General features: G+C 38.6%; 1 protein-coding gene across 2 annotated transcripts in view; it reads right to left on the bottom strand.

The window, feature by feature from the left end:
* The window catches only part of cdkal1 (CDK5 regulatory subunit associated protein 1-like 1), a 223034-nt gene that overhangs the window by 57251 nt on the left and 142630 nt on the right, over positions 1 to 23153 (bottom strand). For both annotated transcript variants that reach the window (XM_069143201.1, XM_069143202.1), the window contains exon 11: positions 7127 to 7307. In XM_069143201.1, the coding sequence (XP_068999302.1) occupies positions 7127 to 7307 (181 nt within the window). The remainder of the gene's footprint in view (positions 1 to 7126; positions 7308 to 23153) is intronic.

Below are 23153 nucleotides of genomic sequence, written 5' to 3'. Positions count from 1 at the left end.
ATCCTGTCCACAAGATGCACAATATATTTTCAAATGTAATGGATTCATGTTTGACCAATTCAAAGAAGTGCTGAATGCGTGACTCCCTGACATAAGGCAGTAGAAATGTATGCCCAAGTGTGTGTGTGTGTGTGTGTGTGTGTGTGTTGTTGGGCAAGGTAACAGTGATCTTGCCTGTACTGTAATCTCCTCCTAGCTCACCAGTATGTGCCCTAATGACAGACAGATGTTAGTGCTACAGAGCCTGAGTGTTACATTACTTCTACAGTAGAACAACCTTGGGCATAATGTGTGTGTGGTGGTTTCACTGAAGGATTAACACTTCCTAAAGCATGACAAAGAGAGTGGGCACACTGTGGTGTTTGTGACTTCTTTCTCTCTGCATAGGTCACTGACATATCATTTTCTAAATATGTGGAAATGTGTAAGATGTGCTGATAACTGACATGGAAAAAAAGTAAACTACTGTAAATTGTTCATAAGTGAACATTGCATTTGGCTTATCTAATCAGGCTCAAGCACTGTAATAAGATAAATGAAGAAAAGAACATGATCACAAGCAGGAAATGATCACTCTCAACATATGAACTGTTATAAAGCTGATCCTCATTTTGAATAAGAAACAACAGACTTTGAGTCATATCAGGTAAGATTTCAGTCGCGTCTCTGTAGGAAAGTTCTGTCCAAAAACCTGTGTTTTATCATTTGATCCAGTATCTAATATGGGAAAATCATCTTAAATGTTTATATGTAACATCATTTTTGAAATTAGTTTTAATTTTCATGTCACTTAAAACCAGCATACTCTTTTTGATGAAGTTGTAGTAAAGTGTTGAAATGATATTAACAATTACACTGAGTGCCTTGTGGTTTAAAACATTTAAACAATTCTTTCAATCAAACTTTTTGTGCTTGCTTTGCTCACCGCTATTACCCTTCTTCAGCATTAACTAAATAAATCCACGGTAAAGTAACATCAGTAAAGACATACAGGGTGGGCAATATTGCCTTAAAATAATGTCACAATATTTCAGGTTATTTGGCAAAATACAAAAAAATATTTGATTAAATTAAAGAAAGTATAACTGCAACAATATTGGTGTTATATAGTTTTATAGCATACATGTTACAGTATGCTTTCAAATATTCAGTAAAAACTAACATTTATATGTGCATCTGATCTGTTGTAAGCACTGCCACACTTCTCTTATTGGAACTAACTCCTTCAATGTGCAGCAGGTTTCAGCCGTTCTTGCTGTTGCTGCACATAAGTTACGGAGGCACTTTAAATCAAACCATGTAACGTTATGACTTAAGTTACATCAATAAGTCGAATTGCCATTATAAAAATAGGAATCGTATTCCTGATATTAAGATTATACCGGTTTTATAGTGAAAGATACAATATGGCACATCCTGAACAGAGATCTTTATTTTTCACACTCTGTTACTATCAGTCCCTCTGGGCTGTTAAAACTAGGAAATAAACAGCATGATGACCTATACAGGTGAAAAAAAAAACTCATTTGAGTGTGGCAAGCAAAAAATGTTATCATTAAAATGCGGTGTGTTAGCTCTTCCATTATTAGTGGACTAGGTGCTCATTAATCAAGTGCAGCCCTACCTGGCCCCAGACAGCAACTTAACCATTAACTCAACCTTAAAACCTGTTAGACTGCCTTTAAACAAGTGTTATTATCTCCCCTGATAATGCATGCCAGTGAGTTTCATCTGGAATGTGGGGAGTGGGGAAAAAGTATGAATGTATTTGTCTGTCTGTCTGTGTGTTTATGTGTGTGTGTGTGTGTGTGTCCATGCACATTTTTGTGTGTCCAGGCGTAGATAAATGATAGTGAAGCTAGAAGATGGAGCTACTAGTGGCTGGCCAGCTGTTTCACTTTGACAGCTGCTGCACTGGTGCCTCATGGGTAATAGAGTTCTTAACCAATTACAACCTGGGGAAATTAAAAACACTGTCCCACTAGAACAGCTAATCTCCCCCTCTATCGCTTTTTTTCTCTCTCTTTCTCTCCTGCAGCTGCTCATTCTCAACTCGTCCTTACCAACAGACATCCAAACACACACCTTCCACTCAGTAAGTCCATTTATCAAGGCTAAGTTCTAGTCACCTGGGGATGATTATGGAGATCCAAGCTAATAACATTCACATCCCTTTACTCTGAACATGCGCCCTTCTCTCCCTCCATCCCATCATCCCTGTGGTCTCCTATTCTTTCCATCTGCCTCTTCCCTACATCCGGCCTTCTCTCATATATCATCTGTTATAGTTGGTAATAAGTTAGACCTACAGACACAATGAAACACCTGGACCTCATCACAGGTGGATGTTCTCCAGCCCTGTGTTTTCTCTGCTGCAGTCACTTGCTCAATGTGTTTTTCTGAACAAATATATGTTTTGTGATGGCTGGAATTCGGACTGCCAAATATCAAATCAAAATAAAGTATCACCAATTATAGACATGACCAGATATTAAATGGTAAGTAAGTATTTACTGTCACCCGCAACCTGGGTGCTCAAGCAGCAACGTGTGGAAAGATCTGACTTGCAAAAAATGGTTTCTTCATTATTTCTCCTACACACTGACATTACATTTTTCATCCGATCTCAGATTTGTATTTTAGTTATTCTCTTAGATATTTCCAAATATTTTTGCAGGGTCAAATGATCAAAATATACAAGCAGCCATCAATCACTACTTAACATATCCCTACAGAGAAATAATATTTTAGTGAGTGCAGGGGGAAATACCAGCTCTTGCAAAACAAAGAAAATATATATATTTTTTTTTTTTACTTTTTCCAGTAGCAGAAAATTACATTATGATAATCCAACTGAAAGGTCAAAACACACAATAGACGAAATTTGGTGAGTCTGAAAATCTTTCCTTCTCATTAAAACTAAGTGGTGGGAAAATACCATTGTAATCTCTCATATCTGCTTCCCACAGAGTGAAACCACAGACTTTGACCACTGACATCACAGCCAAACTGTACGACTGACCACGTCCTAACCTATGATCTGTCACATTTAGAAGATTGTAGGCAGCCCTACCTATACGTGGTTCTCTCTCACTCCCATAATTCCCTCCATCTACCTATCTCTCAGCATTTCTTCCCATCCTTCCTCCTTCCCTACCTTCTTTCTCTATCTCAGGCCTCCCTTCCCACTCCATCTAGTTCTCCATCCATCCCTCCTGTGGCTATTCAACACAGTTGTGTTCCAGACAAACCATCTGGTGCACTTTATTAATGACTGACCCTACATGGCTTAGATGTTGCCTAGTTGCCACCACTCGCTGTGTGTGTGTGCGTGCATGCGTGCGTGCGTGCGTGCGTGTGTGTGTGTTTAAAAACAGGTGCACGCTGACTGATGAAGTGATGTTGAGTGCAGCTTTAACCACTGAAGCAGGTGTACTGGTTACAGGGACCCGAACATATTTTTCTGACTCTCTTTCACCTTTTACTATTCTCTGACAAGCTCAAATATACTCACAATTAACTCATATTTAAACATGGGAAGCAGGAATGACCATGTGATCAAAACAAATCAAAACTTTTTGTTGGCTGCATTTCTGATTATTTGCTCCGCACTTCACAAAGCTTATTGAATGGTTTAGAGTAAATCTCAATGTCATTCAAAAACAATAAAACCAGCAATCAAAATAGTTAAAATGTTCAAAAAAAAAATCTGCTCATTTGTCTATATAAATGCTTCACAGGACCCAATAATATGCCAGAGTCAAGGAGCTGCCTGCAAGAAGCCTTGGATAGATTTGTGCTGATGTCAAAATACTAACAACAAAAGCCAGATGAGACCAAAAAGAAGAGGGAGAAAAAAAAAAAAAAAAAGAGGAAGAAGAGGAGCAGCAGTGTAGTTGTCTGGGGATTGATCCCTCAAAGACACACTCAGCTTCTCCTCAGAGAATGAGGAGGAAGAAGAGAGGAAGAAAAAAGAGAATGTCTTATGAGGACACTCCACTTGAAAGAGATAAGTCCACACTTTGATGGTAAAGAGTGCGGGAGTACAAGAAGAGATAGAACATACAATGTGGGGTACAGCATATGTAGGAGGTCAAACTAAAGAAAGAAAGGGTCAAGAAAAACATTTCGGGCTCAAGCACAAATACATTTAGCATTTGTATCATGGCAACACTTTAATCATGAGAGCTGTTGCATATAATGTCACTCAACATCTTTAGGAACAGGATCCTCATAATTAGATGGAATACTACACTAGTGTAGCAGGTCTAAGCAACAGCAAGACGTGTGCAAGCAACTACAAATGTTCCTGCTTCTAGCTGATTGGCTAAAGTAAAGTCAATGCTCAGTAATTAGTAATTATTTATTCTAATTAGGGCTCCTTATTTAACGAAATATATGCATCAAAAATGTTGGGGAAAAATGGCAAATTAGAACATTTTGAACATAATTGAGTATTAAGTACAGTTACAAACCAGGGACTATAAGGTACAATCAAAGATGGCTGTGGCTCTGCCAAACAATAATTTAGCTTAAAAGATCTAGGAGACAAAAGGTCAAGAAAATGCGAGTGCTAATGCTGTGCTCTCATTCTCGCTCTTCCACACCTTTACTCACAATTACAGCTTCATTAGCTGTTAATAGTTTCATTTGGCAGCAGAGAGAGAGAAAGCCAGAGAAGGTATCTGTCACAACTTGGGAGATTACACAGAGAACAATAGGTGGTTTAAATGAAACAGTAACCACCATTGGACAATGTGTTAGTGCTGTAAGATGTTATTGGTCCAACTAATGACATTTAGATTTCTAAGGAAGCTAAGGGATAAATATTTCAGATAATTATTCGTGAAAGGAGGTATTGAAGCTTTAAAGCTAGATTATTTTGGAGCATGTTGCCTTGATTTACATGTTTCATCCTATCACAGTCCGTTTGCTCATCCCAACACAGTCCTGCTCCGATGTTCTCCATTTTCATCAAATTTTGATTTTCTGTTCTTAGTTACCTGCCAGCGTCAAATGTTTAACTCATGTAGACATTTACACACTGACACTGTGCGCTTTCATTTGAGTGCTGTATGTGAGTCTGTCTGTCTGAAAAGGACAGCAAAGCATCGTAACACACACACATATACTGTACACACACAAATACACACACGCATAAACAGATACAGTTTTGATGGTTCTCAGGATTAGTGATATTAAAATTCATGCAGAAGTCATGACAGAACTGGAACAGGCTTTACATTTCTAGATGACAGGGGGCCGGCCTATGTTTCCTTGATTCATACACATGCAAATAAGCGTGCGCACTTAAAGTGTATGCATGATACATGTGCAGTATCAGAAACTTTACTTACAACAGGCATGTATTACTGCTCAGACGTTGTTTGTTATAGTTGATTTCCATTCATTCCATTTTTAAGGTGATATACATGACTGAGTTCAACTTAAATGTAAAATATTTCCTCACGAGTCTGTAAACTTGAATGAAATCAAAATTCGATGGAAATGCTTTTTGCTTGCTGGAGATTTAAAATATTTTTTTTACCTGCTGCTTTGACTCATGAATCACAGTCAGCTGACGCTTTTTACCCCCTGATTAAGATTAGCTAACTCACCACAAAGCTTACACTTCCTCTATGACCTGAAAGGAGTCGCACCAAAGGCTAAGGTGGTTTGCTACATGTACTTTAGGTTTTGCAAACATCGCCAAAGTTCTACACTTACATCTGTTTTTCAAGGACACTGGTGAAGATTAAGGGGCACATTATATTTATAAAATAACATGAATACATCTGTTTTGTAAACAGTAAAGATTTAAATTACAAATACAGTATATGTAAGACACACAGAACCTGACTTCTCTAAAAGACTACCAAAGAAGTGTAAAATGTACTTTGAACCTAGAAAAGGACAACAATGCATTGTGTGTCATAATAATTTTTCAAAGAGCATGAACATGTTTATGTTCACCGTTTAACTTTTGAAAGTTAATAAAACGTCAAAATCACAAAAACTCAAAAGAGCCATCTAAAAATATAGAGTGGCAGCCTAATTAATGTTCACAACCTGCATCTATAATCTGAATAATCTGAAACGTATTTCATCCTCAAAGATTTTAGTATTCATAGCAAAAAATAAATACAGACCTAGCTGCAGAAGATATCAAACGTGGAGTAAATATGTGTTTACACACTGAAATAAGAGTTGCTTACTAATTCTGACACACCTTATTTTCCAATAGCTACTCGCTCCAAATACTAAATATCCTGATTCAGAACTGAAAGCTGATCAGCTTCATTTACTGAAAACACATTTACATTTTTAACTGGGATACTTTGACTACTGAAATTCACGTGAAGCAATCAGGCTGATGGTTTTACTAGAAAATACTTTTTACTCCAGTTGAGGTGTTAAACCTACAAAACACCCCAGTCCACTCTGATTGTACAGCTCTTACACGGTGATGTTCTTTTACCTTATCAACAATCTGAGGCTGAGAGCAGACAATGATGCTGTGATGACACTTTGTTTCTGCAACAGCTTGCACACAAACCTGACCCGTTTTACTTTAGCCTGTCTAATCAATTCATCACTTTAGTTGGGGACAGCACATATGATCTCATATTTGTCATTTTAACAAGCAGCAGAGACAGTCAGTGCTGTGCGAAAGTAGGGAGCTGCTACCTGAATGTTTGTAGAATAGGTTTTGCTAACAGGAGTAACAAAACTCAAACACTCATTTGTACCAATTTGCACAAAATTGTTTAGCCATGGTTATGACCAAAACGGTTGAAGTCTGGAGGGTCACTGAGTTTGGCAGCAAAGAATGCCTGTTTACATGCTGTCCCCGAATAACACTGCTGTTAGTCACTTCATATTTTTTGTTTTGATACAAATAATGCTCCTTGTGATTAAAAAACATTATACACAGTCATGCACTAAAGTTACTTTCGTTATTATCTGTGCAAAAGCATAATGGTTACAACCATAATGTTTAGTGTGTAAAAGTAAAGTGTGTTGTTCAGCCAATACAGTCACATTAAAGCAGTCAAATTTCTTTCACACCCGAGCAGCTGACTTTAGCCAAAATCAGTTCTGTCTATCTCCCCATGTACACACTCACCACATGTGCTGGTACTTGCTCCATCTTGGCAGCAGGTGTCCCGGGTCTGGGGTAGAACTGGTTGATGAAGAGACTGGGGAATCTGTAGCATTTCACCAAGTCTACCGTCTCTTGGAAGTCTTCCTCAGTCTCACCAGGAAAACCACAGATTATGTCTGTGGCAATGGTTACACCAGGGACTCTAAGAAAGACAGAGGGAATTTTAAATCATATATTTTAGTTTTTGTTATCTCCTGGTTGTAAAATCATTTTAAAAACAACTTGCTTCATGCCCTTCATTCATTTCCACTTAACCTCTGGTGTTGCGAGGAAGTTGTCTTCCCCTGATAAAAGTTTACATTAACAGTTAACATTACAAAATTAAAATAGAATAATACCACGAGAAAGAAAAATATTGAAGTCAATCTACAGCTTTTGGTTCTGCACCACTTCAGTGAGTCAGGCCCAGCGGCTCATCGTATTGTTGCATAACTAACCATGAAATTCCATGTTCTAGAGTCTAGAGGAATCTCTTGGGGAAAACAAATAATACATCTTTTTAAAAACAAATGGAAAACCACAACGATTTGCAGTCAAACATTTATTAACCCGCCAACGACTATCAAGTGAATTATGTAATCCAAACACATTTTCCTACTGTTGATATGTACCTTTGAAAAACTATTGGAGGCCCAAAAGCATGAAAAGAGAATAAAGCCTGTCCCAATGGACTCATTCAGCCACCTGTTGAGTAACCTCTGCTGCCAATCATTAGCTATTGATTATTGACCGGCTGGCTCATTGGATTACTTGTGGCCAGTAGTATGGTATGGGAATGAATGCATTCATGTATTTTGTTTGTATTGACAGCAGTTGGATGAATCGTCAAAGAACTCCAAGGCTAGGTCATCACCGCCTGTCAGAAAAACAAGGCATCTTTAGAGGAGATTCTTGACATTGCCGATGAAATTAACACTATTTGGACATGTTGCCGTAGAGTTTCAAAGACTGGTCTTGACCCCAAAGGCATTTATCACCATCTTTGACAGCTAAAGTAACTGTCAATTACTATGAAGGGCTAAATTAACAATATGAGAAATCCACAAGAAACAACATTTTTCTGAGCTGTGGAATCCAAATTATTTTTGACAAGCTGGCTTTCCAACTGATTGTGTTTGAGGATGCAGTTATTTGCTGGAGAGGTCTATTTCTCCTTAGTCAGACTGGAAATAGTAGTAATTGGAAATCATTCTCAATTCAAGCATGCCATGCCATCGATTACAAGCTGTCTGTCAAAGCTTTTAGATACAATGGAAAAGAAGGGACACTAAAGCCCATTAATGTAATGGGTTACATGGCAAACAGTCTGTTACAAGACGCCAGGATGTTATTAGTAACAGACAACTCACCATTCAATGGGGTTTCTTTCTGTTCTGTCCTTTATTTTATCTTCATGTTTTACAATCTTTTTCTGTTTTATCGATAAGAGCTTGGCTTCAGAAGTGTGACACACAAAAAAAGCTTGCAATGAACTAAAACGCATGAATAGGAATATGACTATTTCATCTTCTGTTAAAAATCCATAACTGCAAGACATTACTACAAGAAACCAACATGAGCATGAGCATAATCAAGAAACCCACAAAGAGAAAGACAGATCAACAGAGATATTAAGAAAAGAGTGAAGACATTTTCTCTGCAATCGACAGAGAAATTGCATCTTTAATTGCATTAACTTCCTCCATCTGCAACCCCATGATAACCTCTGACCTATTGACGAGTTCCAATTGGTTGATGGTCATTAATGTTAACCAATGGCCTGAGGGCACAGGCATCCTTCACCTCTCAGATCTGCCTGACAACTACCCAATGGAAAATTAAAAGCACATAAATAAAACAAAATTAAAAAAATAAAAAACTGCAGAGAATGGTGAAATTGCCTGAATAAATGAATAATTCTCTATTTGTCATTAAAATTAACTTCTTGGATCCCCTTAAGCAGTGGTTCTAACTCCCCTGAGTATTTAACACAAAATTCATGGTTTAATCCTTCAAGTTATTAGGTAAACAAAGGGCTATTTGCAGCCTGTAGGCTCCTACAATAATTAATCAAGTAAAGTGTTCTGAAAATAGGAAGCTGTAGTTCTTTTTTTGAAGCTGAGGTTTTCTACCGTGCCAACTTGTACCCACATTAGGGTCATGAGTACAAAAGTGGTAGGCGTGCAGGTTTAATCCAAAAGCTACATTTGAGAATTCTTTGCAGCACATGGGATCGATTAACCAAAAATACTATTCTCTCACAAGGATAAAAGAAAGTTTGAATAAACTCATATTATTGCTACAATATACTCCCCCAGGCTGTTTCATTAATGGCAGTGGGAGGGAAGGTAAATAAAATTAGCAATATGAACAAATATGCATTTTTTGGTTTTTTTTTTTTTCTCTGAGCTTAATAGATAAGAGTCTTTTGCATCTCCACAGGGCTTCATTATCTAATTTGCTACGGCCCTTTGGTGGTGGGGGTGGTGATGATGAAGACGTAGAGGCAGCCACTGTGTCCTTTTCATTCTCAAAGCAGCACTAAGAAATTGACACTATTGCTGGAAAATAATTTACAATTCAGTCCAGGGGTGTAAAATAACACAAGGAGATAGAACACTGACAAAAAGAGCAAGGAGAGAGACGAGTGTGAATTGGCTTTTGTGGATCTTCCTGAGATGGAGGCTGAGAGTGTAAAAAAAACAACATGCGCACACACACTGTCATTTTGACACCTCTGCCTCTCCCAGATCTAAGGGTGATAGAGGTGTGATGTTTGATGCTAATGAACAAGAACCGCAGTGATACTTCTCCTTGTTAAAAAGAGAGAGGAGAAATGTATCTTGTTATTGTTCACCTTTCAAAAACTGAGTGTGAGAGAAACAGAGAGCCAGAGACACGGAGACAGGAGGGGAGAATAATCAAGAGCGATGACAGATCACATTTCAGCTCAACTTGCTTTCAATTAAACCGATGCAGGAAGATGGCTATTTTTAAAACTTCAAGACTGAAACTCAGCTATGTCCATCTATGCAATTCTAAATCACATTTTTATAGTACATAAAAACACGTGTAAAACAGTCATTGTTCCTATTTCATGTTAAGCTGAGCTTAAATATAGTTTTTACTGCAACTGCTGCTACAAATTCCTGTGTACTGTAAGTCTTAATGGGGCACTGTCTTATTAAACGAGGACATGTGTGATATAACACATTCTCATGGAAAATAAATGACTTATCTCACTAATAAATACAGAGATCTGGATTCAGTCTTACCAAAAACACTGACAGAGAAAGATGTGTGGAAAGGAGATAAACAGACAGAGGAGGATGGGATCTAACAAATGAGACATTATGTGGTACGGTTCGGCACAGGGAAAGAGTTAATGTTTGGTATTGACTAGAGAAAGATATCAGAGAGTTTTCTTTCCCACAAAAATGAAGAAGTAAACGGTGTTACATACTGTAGTATGTAGATGGTATTATACAGCATTTACAGGAGAGACAAAGCATAAATTATATATAAAGTATAAAGATAAAGGAAGGGGATCGCAGATGATCACATTTAATCAGAATCCAAAAGGGTAATATAAAACCCGGGGTTCTAAATACCGTAGGTATGCAAGAGAAAATGAGGCTCTATATTTTCTGCCGAGTAGCATTTAAATTGAAAATATAATTTCTCTAATGTCCATCACTCACATTGCATCATACATGTATGTTGATAGGAGCAATATTTAATTTGTTCTCTGTTTGACAATGTCTCAGAATGAATGATCTGTTTTAATGGAAAGTAAAGTAATACCTTAGTATTAGATGTTCACATATAAAGGAAAAATGTTTTTCTAGTTTTTCTCAATATCGAACAGCACGTCGCTAACCTTATGACTAATGCTGAGATTCCTGCAGTTGCTTCAGAATAAAAGACCCTAAACCAAAATACATTAAGGTGGAAAAACAGATTTGTGTTTGTTTATAATTTGTCTCTGTCACTTCCCCTCCTGCTCTATAGAGGCAAAGAGACCACATCCCTGAAGACAGTAGCCTCCATTAGACCTAGTGTGCTATCATGAGTTAGGATTTACACAGAGAGCAGGCATTCATTTAAGGCTAAATTATTTTAATTAAAACTCCAGATAAGCACACAGTCAGTCTCCCATCTGCCTCAATGGGATGAATTAAGCTTCATAAAACACACCATTGTCTGTGTTATTATCATCAACTCTTTGTTTGCTTTATGTGTGTATGAGTTTCCACACACACGCACACAGCCAGCCATATATTCAAAGTACGCGCATGTGTACGCAAGTGTGTTTGCACAACAGATGCCTGTGAGCGGGCCCCGTGATAAGATGAAGGCGAGACCACTGGGACAGAAAAATCCTGAAAAAAGACAACAAAGGGACAAGGAAAAAAAGAAAAGAAAAAAAAAAAGAGTGTGGCGTGGAAGTGTAGAGAGAAGGATGGAGGGATGAGAGTGGAAGGAAGACAATCTGGGAAGGTAAATATTTACCTATTCATGTGTCAGAAAGAGACCATGCTACCCATCTGTGCTGCAGTGTGTGTTCTCTGAAATGATAATGTGTGGCACGCTGAGGCTGCTGCAGCATAGCAGTCGGACAGTGAATGGAAAAAGACGCGGCAATGAGGAGAGGCAGATATGTAAATTAAACACTTTGGGAAGATTTATTGTCAAATGGAAAAAGTTTGGAAAACTTTTGTTTTGAGGGAACCTCAAACACCAAGTAAAACCGTATTAACATGTAATCTGACAGCTTTACTATAATGTGTAATTGTGTATGAGAGAGAGAGATGGCAGCAGCTGGAGTGAGTCACAACAAATTCTATGAGGACTGAAGTTTTAAAAGTACAGAACCATCGCATACTGTGTGAAAATTAAGTTCACGTCTAACATGATCAATGCTCATGAGGAAGAGCAGGCAGGTATTCGCGTTGGATTTTAAGTTCTCACAAGAGCCATCTGTCCAATTCTGAACTCTTTCAAATTCACCACTGATATTCTTTTCTCACTGTCACCTTAATACATCCTATTTACAGTGTAATGTGTCAATATTTTAGAGATAAAAACAATTACAGTATGTAATATGTAGTACTGTATGAGTTGTTCAGTAGTACAAAACGGTTTCTGCAGAGGTTATGGTACATTTATTAAATATGCTGCTGATAAGTGAGCTTCAGCTGTTTCTATGTCATATTGAACATACATGTTTAAACACGAAGTGGGCTTTAAAAATCACTAATCATTCATATAACAGATTTTCAATGAACTTGACCCTTAAGAGCCAGTTAAATATTCTTAAAACAAATTAAAATAAGCACCTTGCAATTGTATGCCTATGCCAACCAGTAAAGTCGCAGTTGACATCCATTTCTGTACAGATTCAGATAATATACAGTATGTTGTAAATAGATTGAAGAAATTTGGCAAATGAAGCTGATTATGATACAGATGTTGCTGCAAAGGAGCAACAAATTGTCAAACATGGATCCTTCAGACCAAGTCAGTATCCAATCAAATGTAAAATATGGCGACAATCTGACCTTCGGTTTCCGAGTTACGGTGTTGAATGATGGCCAGAAAAGCTTCTTTTTTTTTTTTTTTTTTTTTTTTTTTTTTTTTTTTTTTTTTTTAATTTTTTTTTAATTGACCTTTGACCTTTTGGATGAAAACCACTTATTGTTTGGAATTGTGTCATAACTAGCAAATGCATGCTTGAATTGTTTTCATGTTTTGTTTTGTCACAGTAATCTTGAACTTTGGCCATCAAATTCGAATCAGTTAATCCTCGAGTCCAAGTAAACATTTGTACCACTTTTGAAGAAAGTTCATCTAGGTGTTCCTGAGGTAGCGCGTTCACGAGAATGGGACTGACGGTCAAACTGAAACACAGCATGTAAACATTTGCAATCAAAGCCCTCGACAACACACAATACACTGTATACAAGCACATTGTAAGGGCCATCCATATCTTCATTTGCAGTGATTTAGTGAGATTAAAGCTCTTTTGAAGATGCGTTCAAAACATCGGATGCGTGCACAGAAATATCGCATTATATGCTTAACACGTATCATTACTGCTTCCTGAAATACATTTCATCAAGAGCTGTCAGAAAGTTTCAACAAACAGTTGTTATTTGCACTCAGTTTGAGTCATCCTCACCTTTTTTTTTTACTACATTATTACAATATATGCATTTCATTATTTTGCAAACCAACCAAACGAAGAACACCTCAAGTGCACTGTATCATATATTTCTAACAGGAAATAATTTCATCCTAAAAGGGGAGACAGAAGCAACCAATAAAAAGGGGGGGGAGAATGAGGCCACTTGTGAGGAGTGTGAGTAATCACTCAGACACTTAAGTGTTTGATTTAGCTCTGGCAGCTGAAGGTAATGGTACCGTCATGTAGCAGCTCAATTTACAGAGAAAACGAGAGAGAAGGAGAGAGAAAGAGGTCTGCTTGGTTATCACTCACTTTCCTCACCTGCCATCATCGAGGATAAAGGAGGGGACTGTCAGTGCTAGTTGAAGAGATGCCAGGTGACTGACTAGATAACAGGAGAGTTTTAGACAGATTTAAGCTGTACAAGCAAACAATGGTTCTAAATGTGGCTCTAATGTACACCTCGATGACTGTAAAATGACTCGGGATACCCAAGTGACAGCTACCCGTGACCTGAAAACCTGATTACATCAGAACGGAGGTGATGCTGTCACCACAGCAACGCGGGTAGATGATAAAACTAATTCACTTAGTATATGGGTCAAGCTGGCAGTCATATTCTCGCAATTTGCTGTTATGATTCAAAGACTGAGGGATGCAAAAGAGGTTATAGAAAGGTGTCGTATGTTTGAGAGTATAGAGAGGTGACAGACATGTGATTGGTTCAGAGACAGAATGAGACAGGTGATGGCTTCAGTTGGCCTGACAAGAGCTGTCAAACTGTCAGGAAGACTTTCTCAAACTGTGTTCTTTCCTTCCTCAAATCCCTGCTTTCCCTCAGTCGAACTTGTGGGTTTAGACGGTGAAGTGTGGAATTCCTTTTTTTTTTTTATTTATTTTTTTTACTTATACTCAAGTGAAAACCCAATATTGGACTGCCCTGAGCCGTGTCCCTGACTTAACAACAGTCTGTCGCCCTGTCATATGCTTTGTCATCTTCATCCCTTCATCATCGTTTATGATTGGCTATTTACTTAAGGAGAAATTAATTTCTGTTTTGAATATCTGGGGCAAAAAGTGATGAAAAGGTTTATTATTTTATTATTTTTCAAGGGTGTTTATTTCGGCAAAGTCAAAAAATTGGGTAAACATCTGATATTGGACACAAGTGCAAATGGGTTGTGTAAACATGCCGGTGGATATGCCGGCGGTCTATTAAGTGAATAACAAGTCATTTGTCTTTAAACCTGCGGTGCAAAATACCCTCTGTCTTTCTATGCAGCAGGTCATTTGTAAAGATCGAGGTGGCTGCTGTGGAATGAATGGAGAGCCAAGTAAATAATGATCCCACTGGAGTCATCAGTAAACTTTATCATTTAATGAAACAGCCTGAACACAGCAGAGCAGAACTGCAGTTCAATTTAACACACACACTTACACATGCTGGCACACACATACTTCATTAGCCTTGGAGAAGGGTAATGAGAACACACACATACACATTTCATTAGTCTGAGGGAGGAGTAATAAGAGCGCACAGACACCACAACCCCCCCACCCCACACACACACACACACACACACACACACACACACACACACACACACACACACACACACACACACACACACAGAGAGAAACACCCACACACGCTTATACAAGCTTAAGGAGGGCAACAGTGCAAAGGCATGACACTCGTGACTGTCTAGCCAGCCGTTAAATGGACTGTCCTTTTGCACTTTATTTCAATTTAATCCAACCTTCATTGGCATACCAGTACTACGTGATTCATCATTTCATCCTGCTGTGCTGACCTGACCTACACAGATATGGATAACATCAAGGCACCGGATAAATGCAGCACATAAAAGCCTTATCTGAATCAAATGAATGCTGGACATGCCTTAAGTGCAGGCCTTTGTGGCCATCTTTATCAAGAAGCTCCCCCACAAAAAGGTCAAAATACTGTCAATGAGATGAATTCCACAAGCAAATACTAAAAAGATTAGTAATTAAAAGTGAATGATTAAAGGGTATTTTCAAATTGAGGAAACACAATACATAGAAATAGTTTAATATAAGTTAAAAGAGCCACTACGGTAAATATCAGGCTAACAAATACCAATATTTAAAATTTGTCTTCATAAAGAGCTGGTTGTTCACCACTGTGTTTAGATCAGCACACTAGCAATCGAGGAGGAGAAGCTTTGGGCTCTCATTAGCTTTGGGCTTCTTCTACAGATGACAGAGGCTTAGATTAGCAAGTCAGTTATGGGCAATCATAGTTATGCAGATTCAGTCTATCACAATGTTGACTAACAAGAAAAAAATAAAGAAATTAAAGACACTGATTTACATGTGCTACTACTGCTCACTTTGAGAGCTGTAGTAACAGTAAACAAAGGTGAAAGAGTGTGTTGTTAAGAAAAGACCTTTGACTGATGCTGCAGTTGGTTTTAATAATTTGTATCTAACTAATCATTTTATGAATCATTAGGCTGATAGGCACTAGAGCTCAAAAACAGCATCATGCGGGCTTTTCTTGAGAGTGAGGGAGCATCTGTCAGGCAAAATCAATTAGTGTCCCTTTAACATGTGATTTCTCCAGTAAAATGAGCTGCATCAGAAATAAAATCAGTTAAATACTGACATGAGCTTCGGTACAGACATCCTGACAATATCATGTCAATTTTTCATTCACTTCATCACAATCTTAATGATAAGGTAGACAAATGTACCATATACTTGCTAAACAACAAATTTGCTCACCAAGAAACCCCCAAAAATATATACTTTTTGAGAAACTCTTTGTGAACAGTGACATGCTGAGCAGAATGAAATCTGAAAAGAACCACTACCATCAGTGTGTTGTTCCTATACATTCTCTACCTTGCTTCTAACTATCACCATTATTCTTTGAGAGTATGTGCAGCACACGCAGACAGCGAGCACTCTTACTCTACATTTAGTTCTTTTGTCACAAATAACTGAAAAAAATCTTTACTTTGCAACACACACAAACATAAACAACTTTTTAGTTGATGAGTAAATAATAGTAGGCAAAGCGTAAACATTTGCATCAGTGTAAAAAGTATTCCTCCAGTTGGACTGCAGGGTTACATGGTGCCAGAGTCCGCTCCTCAGGGTTTAACTGCTATACGTTACTCAACCTTCAAGCTTATCATTTTGGTGGCAAATTTCCCTCCATGTGGACAACAGGAATTTAGCAACACAAACTCAGATGTAGCAACAGAGCAGAGCTTTCTGCCAGTGATAATCCCTCTGAGGCATGAATAACTGTTGCACAATGGTAACGTTAAGAACCGAGTGACTCTCAAACACGTGTGCTCTCGCACAAACAGATTGTTGTCCATCAACCGGGAGTGAAAACTGTGCGGGTGACAATGAGCTCTCGAAGGCAGTGTCGACTCAAACACTGAGCAGGAGAAATTTGATGAGAGAGCGAGAGAGATACTGAAAGGTGAGTCAGGCAGTGAAATACGACTGTGCTTAGATGTGCCCACCTGTCAGCTGACGTGCGTGCCTGGTTGTGCACGAAAGGGAGCAAACAAATGGTGGAAAAGTTAACACTTTGCTGCCTCGTAACTGTGTTTTCAAGATGTTGTTTACATGTTCACGCTGTACCGCCACGCTACCTAAACCCCGGTCATGCGTACCGGTGAAGTTGTGGGTGTTAATACTCTAACAGGCTGGTTTATGGTCTGCCAAGACCGGTAGTAATCAGAAATGAAAACTGTTTATGCCTGATCTGATGGCTGCGCTCCGAGGCGGGGTTGGAAAGCTGGCCGTCGGTCGGAGGGAGACGTGATATCATTTACCTATGGGGTTAACCATGCACTGAGGCAAACTCTCTCTCCTCGAAAACACTCACAGTGCCACCAATAGGTGTTTAACAAATGAAAAGAGAGAAATAGAGAGAGAGAGTGAAAGAGAGAGACAGAGATAAAGAGATAGAGAGCGAGAGGGAGAGACAGAGAGGGACAGAGACAGAGACAGAGAGGGAGAGAGACAGAGACAGAGAGAGAGAGAGAGAGAGAGAGTACAGCCCTTGGTTCCATTCTTTTGTCAGTTTGGGAAGGTTACAGAAATAGAAATAAACCCCCGCCTAAATCCAGCGTCAGCTAGGTGTGGGAGAAGGGGCTTTCCAGAACAACAAGCAGTTCAGACTTTAAAGCCGGACAGCTGATACTGGGTGTCTGTGTCACTTAACACCTGGACTGGCCAGTTGTGTGGAGGTGAGAGAGAAGCCGAGCGGTGCACTTTTCATGTCAGCCGCGGTTTTGATGTTTTTGAACAATATTTTTGTTTCCACCCTCCCGCCACCTCTCTGTGACGCCCAGCCTTCTACTCCACCTTCCAATGTGTCGGTTTAGATCAACTATAAACGCAACTGATTTCTGATTTCATTGTACAGCTTGCTTACAAACTAGTTTTGAGAGACCATAACGCAACCCAAAATCTAATCTTACTCTGTGTGTGTGTGTGTGTGTGTGTGTGTGTGTGTGTGTGTGTGTGTGTGTGTGTGTGTCTATGTGTGCGTGTATATGTGGCCATTGCCTATACAGTGTTGGCCTTATCAAATTTTAGGCCAACTGTAGGTGCTTTTTCGATGTAACAATATAAGGTATTTTGTGTTTGTTTTATTTAGCAAAACTGAATTTACGACCAATAAAAATAAATGAATAAAAATAGGACCAAAACAAAATCTTGATTGAAAAAGTCTAAGGGAAGTTTTGAAATCAAACTTAGAAAAATCACAGTATACAAGATGAAAACAAACAACTGGTGTCTTCAGTTTGTGCTGAAGCTGTAGGTGGAAACCAGTTGAAATGCTTTCCCATACTAGTGTCCGAATACAATTTGAGGTGAGAAGAAAAACAAACACCCCAAAACATGTTATGCAAATACAGAAAATGTGTAACAAGTGAAGTAACTGTGGTAACTCAAACATAACCTCGGTCCTTCAGGAACTTGGATAACCTTGAGGCTCATGAGTAAAACCTACATCAAAGCATTTCATAGATAAAAATGACAATGATAAACTACAGTTACTTAGTTAGAAACAATATTGACAGACCACCTTTCGAATTTGTCATGAAGACAAGCTGACAATGAACAAAAAAAGAGAAAACAGCTTGAAAACATGTTAACAGTGGTTGTTACTTGAAATTAAAAGGGGTCAAGAGGGACGTAACTCAAGGGAAAAAAGAACACCTTGTTCTTTCTAAATGCACCCTGGGTTGTTTTGCCACCTGCTCTTTGTGACAACAGGGAAGCATAGAGTTTCACTGCTGCTCTGACATGTTTTAAAGAAACAACATATGCACTCTTACATAAGTGTCAGTGTTCTCCATCCCCTACAAGCACACACATTATCTCACACTTTTTTTTGTGTTTACTGCGTGCTTGTGCGTGTCCTTTTTCGTCATAAGACAGGAAGGATGAGTGATAAATGGACACAACTTAACGAAGGAAAAGTTGCCTCCTGTAATTATAGTGAAGGTATATGTATCTTGTGTATGTGTGGTGTTGGTGGTGGTTTTTGTTTGTTTAGGAAATAAGGTTTAATCCAGAGGAAGTGTGAATAAGACAATGTGTTCGGAATTGCCAGGAGTCAGCTGGTTCTCTCTGTAAAGTGCACAGACTCCCTCAGACACACACACACACACACACACACACAAACAGACACACAAACAGACACACGCACACTTCAGTTTCAGCTTGTTGAGAGGTTAATGAGTCATCTCTGCTTGGTTCCTGTTGTTTAAACGGAGCCAATTCACAACGCTAGACTTATTGACACGCAGCCAGGTATGTAAGCAGGAAGGCTCCCCCCTTCCTGGATTAAATGATTTCTATACACAAGCCAACAGGCAACGAAAACAAACAGCATAAACAGCAGATACATTCGCAATCACAATTACCTAACCCCGCTGCGTATGGAGAGGTTTGCATATGTATAAATTAATGTTTTCTGATGAAATACAATTTGTATAAATACATTTCTATGAGTTGAGTGACATAATCAAACTGATACTAAGTGCTACACCATCTTTTACAGTTGCAGTCTACAGGTTGGTCACAATTATTAAATCTCCATTATGCTTTCAATCACTTTCACTTGCTAAAACCAATTATTTAAATTGAATGTTGTATGTGTAAGTGTGTGTGTGTGAGAGACATTCCCGGTGCCTGCGATGACTCAAACCAGGATGCTTGCTGTACTTGCTGCCGCTGTGTTTAAATAGGAGTTTTAAATCAAAGATTGAGAGCCCAAACACACACACAGAAACCCAACGCTTCATTTACTTCACTTGCTGAATCATCAGCTTCAGGGAAAGGAGAGGAGAGAGGAGGGGTGAAATGTTGACAAGTCCCGCCAGTGGGCAGGTTGTAGCGGCAAACCTGTCTCGCTCACTGCTCTCTTCCCGCCTCTCTTGTCCTCCTTCTTTCCCTCTCTTTTTCCCCCCACGCGAGTCTCATCTGTTTTTGTTTCTTTCCCATGCCTTTCGTGAGCTCCCGCCCCCCCCCCCCCCCCCCCCCCCCCGCTCCAGTGAAATATTAGCCCTGGCCGATATCTTCAAACCCTTGAGTGTGTGAGTGCATGTGTGTGCACACTAATAAAGGTATCTCCAACAACAAATAGAGGAAGAGACTGTCTGCACACACTCACACAAACACGGTGTAGTCACGCTACTGATGCATGTGCCCTTCTGTAACCCAGGGAGGTCATATATAACCCTGTCACTCCTCGTGACTAATGGAGATGACTAACACACACACGCACACACACACAAATGAAACCGTCCTGGACATGTTTGTTTGGTGAGACAAAGTTTCTACACTTAAGAGACAGAGACAGAGACACAAAGTTTATTATCTCCATATTATATCAACAGTCTCAGCGTCACTCTGGCAGCACATTGCAACACAGTACTACAGCATAAAGGTGCTTTAGTTGATTGGTTTTGTAAAGTAGATACTGAAGTGTCCACTATTACTTTCCAAGGATCAAGTCTCTGAACAGGTCACATTACTAATTCTCATCAACTGTTTTGTGAATTTATATTACATCCACTGCTCTCATCTTTAAAAGAGACTGATGGCTTTCAACCACTTTAAAAAGGGAGGAAAAAGACCATGTCAGACAGACTCAACCAAACAGGCTGTTACATAGATATGCACATGACAAATGTGATGTTACAACCTTTACTAAAAACTCATTGACTGTAAAACATGGAAAGCAATGGACTGAAGCTGTGCAGCATGGACACCAAAAACTCAAATGGAAATTGAATGGGAGTGTTAGGTTCCTGAAGGTCATTTTATAGGTCAAGGGTCATTGCATCAACCAGATTCTGGGATTACACAGATTCATCACCCGTTGACTTTTTCAAATCCTCACTCCTTTAAGAAAACGACTGTAAAAACTAAATAGAAAATTATAAAATTGGAGATACAAACTTCAATATTTTGAACTGTGAAGTACTTCTTGGTTCTCCTGTTTTGGCCTGAGAACATTTATTCTCTTCTGCCTCTTCTGTCTTCAGTAATACAGAAGTTAAGGAAAGTGGATTTCACCGCTAAAATAGAATGCATATAGCTGACAAGCCTGCGAGTGTGTCTCCTTGAGGGAAGGACCCCTATGTCAGGAGACTAAAAGGTTTTTCAGAGGTCAGAAACACACAACCTCCAGGGAAACCAACCTATCAACCCGAGGGAAACCCCAGAAGGTCTGCGGGCCACTCTACACCCAGCCGGGGCCCGTCATTAATCCCTGTCTAGTCGCTCAACCCAACTAACCCTAAATTTCAACATTAATACTGCCAGATTCTGCTCCTTGGCACGCATACACAACCAATCCCCAACGCACAGGCGCAAAGCTATTCTTTTCTAGGCGTTTCATCTATGGCCCCTGAGGTTCAGACGCACTTAATCCTTGAGAGTAGTTCAGAGAACATCTGCCCAGATATTATGGCAAACTACAAAACAAATGTAGAAAATCCTCGGACCACGTTTCCTCACTTTGTAACAGCCTTATTCCACCATAACAGGATTTTCTCCATACATCATTACATAAAGACTGTACTTCATTATGTGATTTTAATTGATAGAAGCTGAGAGAAAAGATTGAAAAAAATATGGTCTATATTGGCAGACGAGAACAAATTAACCATTTTAATGAAATAATTATTCTACTGATTGTTAGAATTATTCATGGCAGAAAACAATTGTGTTATAACAACCAAAATTAATTATGTTATTCAAAGGAAAGAATATTTAATGCAGTTCTTCTTTGTGGATGTGGAAGACTTTAGAGGAATGCTTTATGTACCAAAATGTGAATTAGACTAAATATTTATACAGAGAGCAGAGGAATTATACAATACCTTAAAATAATGTCATGAATTACATTTGTAAACTTAATTTGTATACTGAAAACTATACTCGTGTATAAAATACTTTGAAGGTCAAAAACATTCAAAAGTGGCCAAAGCCTGGAACTAAACTTTATTCAGATGCAATGTAGATATAACGGTTGTAGTTTTGATTTTTGGGAAATACGGCTATATCTTCAATTTTTCACACTACCATCAACACCGTTGAGTAAGCTAAATGTTCAGCATGTTTTCTAAAGGCTGTGCTTTTTTTTTTATAGAGTTGATGGAGATGTTTTTAGAGTGTTCTCGCGTTTTGCTTATTTGTTTGCTTATTAAGTTGCAGTGCATTTAGCTCTCAAAGCCACTGCATTTTTGTGACCAGCTAATTTCACTTACTCTTTGATGGTGTATGTTTGCACATACTCATTTTAAAACGTCTTGCAGAAAAGAAACACAATACACTAAAACGTTTTCTAGAAAGAAAACCTACCTCTCAGTTACTTAAAAAAAGAAAAAAAACATATTGTAAGAAAAGGCCCTTTCCCAGCTGAATGCAGCTGAACATCTTAAGCCGCAAAGGATGTGAAGCAGAAAGGTCTGATGTGCGGCATATGTTTGTGTGCTGGTTTTCACTGATAAGGAAGGACGGAGGAGTGTGACCCCTCATGACCTCTGCAGTGTTGCAGGCATTAAGCGTTTTCTAAAGAGAAATACATTTGTCTCCTGCTGTGTGTCAGTCAGATAAGCCTTGACCTCACACACAACTGCACAAGGTGCCTGCCTCATCCTCTGAGGTGAACTTCATACGCTTAAACAAAGGACTAAATGTAAGAACCAACATTAGTGAGGCCGACTCACTACATACACAAACACACCCATGGAGTATGGGCCTTAATTTAGTCCTTCCGTTTGAAAGACAAAAAAGATGAAACAACAAAAGTTATTAACAAGCCAATGTAGCTTATGGTTAAAGAAGAAAAATATATTCATAATATTATAGGCTGACCACGTGTGTAAAAAAACAAAAAAACAAAACAAAACACGATATCAAAAGAAAATATTAGTGAGGTTAAGCGGCGAAGGAGACAAATCATTGGACATACGGTATGACAAAGAGTGAGTTAGTCTCTAGCCATATTAAGTTGTTTTTTTTGTGACTGCTGCATTAAAAAATGCTCTATTTTACAGCAACTCTTCAAAAATTGTAATGCAATTATTGAAGTTTAATGTCATTTTTGTGCTGTAAAATTGCAAATTAAAGGATCTTATTTTTTTTTAGACTAGCTCATCACACATAAAATTGATGTTATCACTTTTTATGATACAAAATCACACTGCACACCACAGAAGTATTGGGAAATATTTGAGTTCTCATCTTTTTAAAATAAATTTGAAAGTTTAAGAACCATGGGCAAGAAAG

This window comes from Embiotoca jacksoni, unplaced genomic scaffold (genome assembly GCF_022577435.1).
Source record: "Embiotoca jacksoni isolate LCO1_2020_lvr unplaced genomic scaffold, fEmbJac1.0.p SCAF_11, whole genome shotgun sequence".
In the NCBI taxonomy this organism is placed as follows: Eukaryota; Metazoa; Chordata; class Actinopteri; family Embiotocidae; genus Embiotoca; species Embiotoca jacksoni.
Note: the sequence above shows the minus strand (reverse complement) of the source record. Positions and strands in the feature narration are given on the sequence as shown.